The sequence below is a fragment of the Stegastes partitus genome, unplaced genomic scaffold (assembly GCF_000690725.1).
Source record: "Stegastes partitus isolate 25-593 unplaced genomic scaffold, Stegastes_partitus-1.0.2 Scaffold263, whole genome shotgun sequence".
Classification (NCBI taxonomy): Eukaryota; Metazoa; Chordata; class Actinopteri; family Pomacentridae; genus Stegastes; species Stegastes partitus.
Window position 1 is genome coordinate 245135 of NW_007577994.1, and position 6000 is coordinate 251134.

Here is a 6000-nt window from a genome sequence, read left to right on the forward strand (position 1 = left end):
CAACGAGTAAAATATCTATAGTATGAGTAAAGAGTGTCCATTTATTTCCAGTATTGGAAGCACCACTTGCAAAACTGTGGCTCATGTTGATTTCTGATTTTTTTTTTCAATTTTTGTAAAGCAAATAATTAAAGAAATTCAACTTAAGTTTTTTTCTTTTTTATTATTTGTGGCATTATATCTTTGTCATACTGCATAAAATACATTTCTGAGTTCTCTCTCCTTCTGGCCGTGGTTGTTCTGTTTCTATAGAGGTGCAGGACTTTATATTACAGTGAGAAGTGACGAATGCCCAGAACCTGCTCAGGCTTCAGAGGGTTAATATATGTTGTAATGACAGTCTCCTTAGTTATTTGCTGTATTGTTGAATTAGACTGGCCCAGAGCGTAAAATAAACAAGGTTATATTAAGGGGGAGCATTTAATCTCACGTCTTATCTCGTCTGTAGATTAGTTTTAAATTAAATTATTTGTAAAATAAACCAATGACTAAATGACTCAATTTCTGCAGTACAATGTGCAGAGTAGATAAAAAATCATTTATTCATTTATTAAACTCTTAAACATATATGTGGCATACATGACATAGCAGCGCTTTCTGTTGAATTTTTAATACTTACTGCAAGTGCTGTTATGTTCTGAGCTTTGGAGAGCGCTGGGCTAGCTGTTTCCCTCTGCCTCCAGTCTGCATGCTAAGCTAAGCTAAGCTAAGCTAAGCTAACCACCGTCCCACTGTATCTCCACAGTTAACATTCACAAAGAGGTTTCCAAAATGTGTAACTGTTCTTTTAACAACAGTTTGGACACGATCTCTCCTCGCAAAGGACTACAAATCCCTTCCTCCCTGCTTCCTAAAACAGGCCCACATTTATCTGTACAATCAAAATAGGATTTTAACTGTCACCATCTTGGATCGTCAGAATTAATTCCATGTCAGCACTCTTCTTTTATAAATAGTTTAAGTGGACTGTGTGTTTCATTTAATTAAACAGCAGGGCTCCGGTTTGAAGGTGAAGTTTATCACATTCAACCACACGCCGGATGACACGCGTCAGTCAAGTGTTCTGGTTGTTCCAGATACCGAGACATGATCTCATGCAGCCTCTGTGGTTTTTTTTATTTTTATTTTTTTGTTTTCCGCATCTCACCACTTAAATCCACATTTCAACACTTGCTCTCGGTAAAATTTATGTCTGCGTGATTCAGCATGTGTCTACAACAATAACACGCAACATCTGGTTATACGAGGCGCTTGGGTTTCTCCCGATGTAACATTGTTTTTACAGCTGTGTAAGACATCATGCGAAAGGAGGACAGACATGTGTTTTTCAGCTCTTGTGACAGCCTTTTTTTTTTTTTTCTAATTGTCTCCATCCTTTTTCCTGCTTCTCTCATATTTTTCATTCCTTCGCCTTCCCTCATTATCTTCTATCCGTCTGCGTCTGCCTCCCTCTCAGACCTCTCCGATAACCTGGCGATGGACGACTTCACCTTCCAGGAGCAGCTGTTAACCCCTCGGCTGGCCACGGCCGGGGTCGGCGGCGTCTCCTCACCTGCGGCCCGGCTGCGGAGGAGCTACCTGGACCCGACCCTCCCCGCGGCGCTCGCTCTGCTCCTGCTCTGCCACCACTGACCCGTGCGACTCTCCCATCACCTCTTTTTTGTTCCTCTGCTGTTCAGACTGTGTGGAATGTGATAAACCTTTCTTGGCTCGACAAAGGAAGCATGAACAACAGGAAAATGCTACGTTTCTCTGTAAGAGCCTGTTTTGTTTTATTCAAAATGAGTGGATGTTCTTAACAAACATATAAAAAACCAACAAAAAAAAAAAAAGAAAGCACACTAGATAGAACCATGGCGTTATGTAAATACAAACTCTCCCACCGGTCCACTCACACAGTTTCGCGCCCTCTCGCCTCACCTCCTCTCATGCTGACTTCTTCTGTCTAAACTGATGGGAGACGCTGTTCTTTATGGACCAGTAACACACAACAGACTGCTTTTTTTTTGTTTTTTTTAAACTCTCAGTCTGTGCTGAGTTATTGCCCTGCAGCAACAAGCAGGAAGAAGAAGTCAGCTGCTGCCATTTTCCTTCATGGCAGCGAATGATCTCCTGCCAGGTCTGGACTTTCGGCAGAGTTTTACTGAGCTCCTCATCCCTGAAGGCTGAAGGTGAATCACTTATTTAAACTGTTTCTCAAAACGCTCTGCTACTACCTAAACCTCCCATCTGTCTCTCTCTCTCTCTCTGGTTGTTTATATCCTAGTGATAGCTAAATTATTTCACTCCCACCATCACTGTTTGTTTTATTTTGTAAAGCTTTTTTTTGAAAGCGGTAACCGCCCCTAAAATGGACAAAAAAAAATAAAAGAGTTCAAGGGCTACCATCAGAGCATAAAGTCTCCAAATGAGCCCCAAACTGTACAAATGTATGTTTCTCTGTGTTGGTGCCATGTTTACAAAAAATATGATTGTTTGCAATATTTGGTTTGTGGACTGAATTATTGGCTGGACTGTGAAGCATTGCTGCAAATTTCGAGCTTATTCTTTAGCACTGTGCATAAAGCGAGCAGTGACATGATGATATAAATATGTATAAAAAAATATGTGTAAATTATTATTTTTTGTTTATGTTGCATTGATTTGACACGTTTGCGATGTCCGGCCTTTTTGGTTTAAAACCAGAAGTCAGATTATTTTTTATTTAAATTCTATTATTGTTTATTTAAATATGTTTGGTTTTCAAAATGAAAAATGGGAGTCCGGCTCCACTTGTTGTTTATTACTGGAGTGTGATGGATGTGTGGAAAGACGCTAATTAAAAGCTCCAGCGGACTCCACAGCTGGGAGCGTTGACTGCGCTCACAGCCGACTGTTCGGCTCGTCGTATCGGGAGAAGCACAGGTGGGACGAGGAACAGCAATGACTAAACGTGCACCTGATGTCAGAAGTTCAGCGTACAGAAGTTGCTGGTGAATATTCTTTTTTTTTTTTGCTTAGGAAGGTTTTTAATCGAGTGAAACGACCCAGAAGTGGCAGCTACGATAAGGCCTGGTGGAATTTTCTGGCCCAATCTCAATCTCTGCACTCCACAGACTCTCAAACTGTCAAGTGCATGCAAGCTTGAGGACTTTTTGATGCCATTTTTCACACCTCCAGAGAAACCTGCCCATAGTTCGTAGTGTAATCGGTGACATATAAACACGGTTGTTCTGCCTCACGCAAAATGTACACAAACCAAGTATGGACGGGTGCAGGGGAGAAGTCTGCCGGTCGGTTTATCTGTAAGTGACAGCGTCTGTTGTGGTTATTTATTACACGCTGGGTGTATTTTCAGTCTGATCTCTGTTTAGGATTTGAAGATGGCTCTCTTGACCTTTGGTAGTTTACTCAAACGTATAAACACTGTACTGTCCAAACAGGTACAGATACGAGCTGGGGAATCTATTTAACTGCCAGTGACCCACAAGTCCAGATTTAAATTCCTCCTTTTATACCTTTTCAGCCTCACAAAAAGCACACATTCAAACAGTACATCTGTGACTCAGTCAAAGCCGGACTCACTACAGGAGTTTCAGGTTGATTTACGTCCTTTTCACTCCTGCTGACATTTAGAGGAGAAATCTGGTCTGAACCGATGTTTGGCACAGATTATCTGCTAATGTGAGGTTTTTACAGATCCAGTGTTAAACCTCTTGAACTGCTCACAGACTTATCTGAGCCTCCCCGATAATATTTAATTCAATTTATGTGGTGAAATCGGGGCGGTTATGATTGTCGCAGAAGCACCTGGAGCGGCGGACGCTGTTGCCAAGCAAAGCTAAACGTTCTCGCCCTTGAGGCTAACGTTAGCTACAGATATTAAAACTGATATTTAACAGTTCAAATCTCACCTCCACTTCTTGCTGAAGAAAAAAAACAACCCATGTTGACCACATCTTCCCAGCCGTTTCTCATCCAGACTCATTTGTGCTTTTGTTGTTTTCTTCTCATTGCAAAAAACATTATTAGCGTTCATAAGAGCTTCAATGAAAGGCAGTTGGACTTCTCATGTTTGCTTCTAGAAGACATTTCCCCTCAGATCCAGGAGGCTTCTTTTAGTTTTATTATTAGCGCTACAGCAAGTTGTTGCACCAAAGCTTCTATTTTGTTTATATCCGTTTCCCCATAAGATGAGGCGGCTCCCTGATTGCTCCCTCTAGCTTTATAATCTTGATAATATCCTGTTGTGTGCAATGTGCCATTACTTTCAAATATTAGACTGTGCATTGAGAATCAGTTTGGATTTTAAAACTCCTGTAGTGTGACGTTTTAGTCTGTGAGGGTTCAGTGCTTAGGTCTTGTAGTGGAGATTGGTATTAGGCCTCTAAATGCTCTGGAAAGGTGCTTTAACACCTCCTTTTTCTTTTTTTTTTTGTCTCCTTTAGCATAGGATACATTAGTCAAGAAAGGAGATAATGCTTTACCATCCATGTCAGTTCCATCCACCGTCATGTGAACTGCATAACGACCACCAAAGTCCTCATGAATTCTCCTTCACGTCTTTTCTCGACCTTGCGACATTTTCCATTAAAGTTTTTATGTGAAGACATTGGATGTAATTTCGTTCGACTAATCATTTCTTAACGAGATGCAGGCCTAATAAAGGTGATCAGCCACACCTGTCATGAAGAAGATCTGTTATGTTCGGGCCAGTGTCACATCTAAGATTGAAGGATAAGAACAATTAATGCACAGTGTTTGTTTTTTTCATTTGATTGTTGTTGGAGAAAGTACAATGTAAAATAAACTAAACATGTTTTACTGTTTTGTGTCTATGGCGATGTGTCTAAATGAAATATTAGCAACATTGTGAACACTTTGAAAAACATGCGAGTGTTTTGAGCCAAGTCATAAAAAAATGGGACGCCAAATTGATATTGAGTGTAGTTTAAAGGAAAGATCTGAGCTGGAGCCGCTCTCACAAGTCTAGCATGTCGGATTTAAAGAGGGGCCTGAGATTAAAGCTTCTGGAACTTGGTTTTATGTTTAACGCTGAATATTCCTGAGTAAATAAGCTGCGATTGTGGCTGAAGTTTGGTGGGAAATCTGAAATTAAATTACATTCAGATGTTGGTAGCACTGTTGCCTCGCAGCAAGAAGGTTGCCGGTTCGCGTCCCGGTGGGGGCACCAGAATCTTTCTGTGTGGAGTTTGCATGTTCTCCCCGTGCAGCGTGGGTTCTCTCCGGGTTCTCCAGCTTCCTCCCACACAGTCCAAAAACATGTTGAGGTTAATTGGTGATTCTAAATTGTCCGCAGCTCTGAATGTGAGTGTGCTTGGTTGTCTGTCTCTAAGTGTAGCCCTGTGATAGACTGGTGACCTGTCCAGGTGTCTCCTGCCTCCAGCCCCCCACGACCCTAGTGAGGATTAAGCGGTGTATAGATAATGGATGGATGGTTCATGTCTGTTGGACTTCACACCTGACCACACCCATCATTACCATAAAGGTGTGGTCCGCTGTGATCGCACCCAACTTCAGTGTAGCTTTGCACAATCCCCCAACTGCTCAATGCTAAATGGCAGCAGCAGCAGCAGCAGGACTTTCAGCCAGAGCCTGAAAAACATGCTGGCTTGTACTGAGGAGACCTTTCAGACGATGTGAGGTCCCGCTGCAGAAACAAAGCTATCAGTGTCAGGAAAAACTCGGCCGTGTAACACATCACAAGTGTTTTGGTGTCAGTTCCTCAGTTTCAAACACCAGATGCTTCTTTCTAGACTTTGCACAGCTTTCAACAATCAGTGATCCATTTTACAAACAACAGCTGCCAGTTTGTACACCAGCAGCAGCCACAGAAGACCAGATTGAAATGCAGCCAAAAGACTTGTGTTTTTGAGTGATAGCCACTGCTTTAATCTGAAAATCTGACAACTGCTGCTCCCGTTCGTCTCAGCCGTGGGTAGTGCTATCAAAACCTGAGGGATGTCATCGCTAAACAATATTTATTTTAGTTACAATTAT

At 41.8% G+C, this 6000-nt stretch overlaps 1 protein-coding gene across 1 annotated transcript in view; it reads left to right on the forward strand.

Annotated features, from left to right (window-relative positions):
• gpc3 (glypican 3) overlaps positions 1–4589 on the forward strand; it is a 142266-nt gene extending 137677 nt beyond the window's left edge. The window contains exon 8 of the mRNA XM_008282187.1: positions 1457–4589. Coding sequence (XP_008280409.1) covers positions 1457–1632 — 176 coding nt within the window. The 3' untranslated portion in view covers positions 1633–4589. The remainder of the gene's footprint in view (positions 1–1456) is intronic.
• Positions 4590–6000: the final 1411 nt, after the last annotated feature.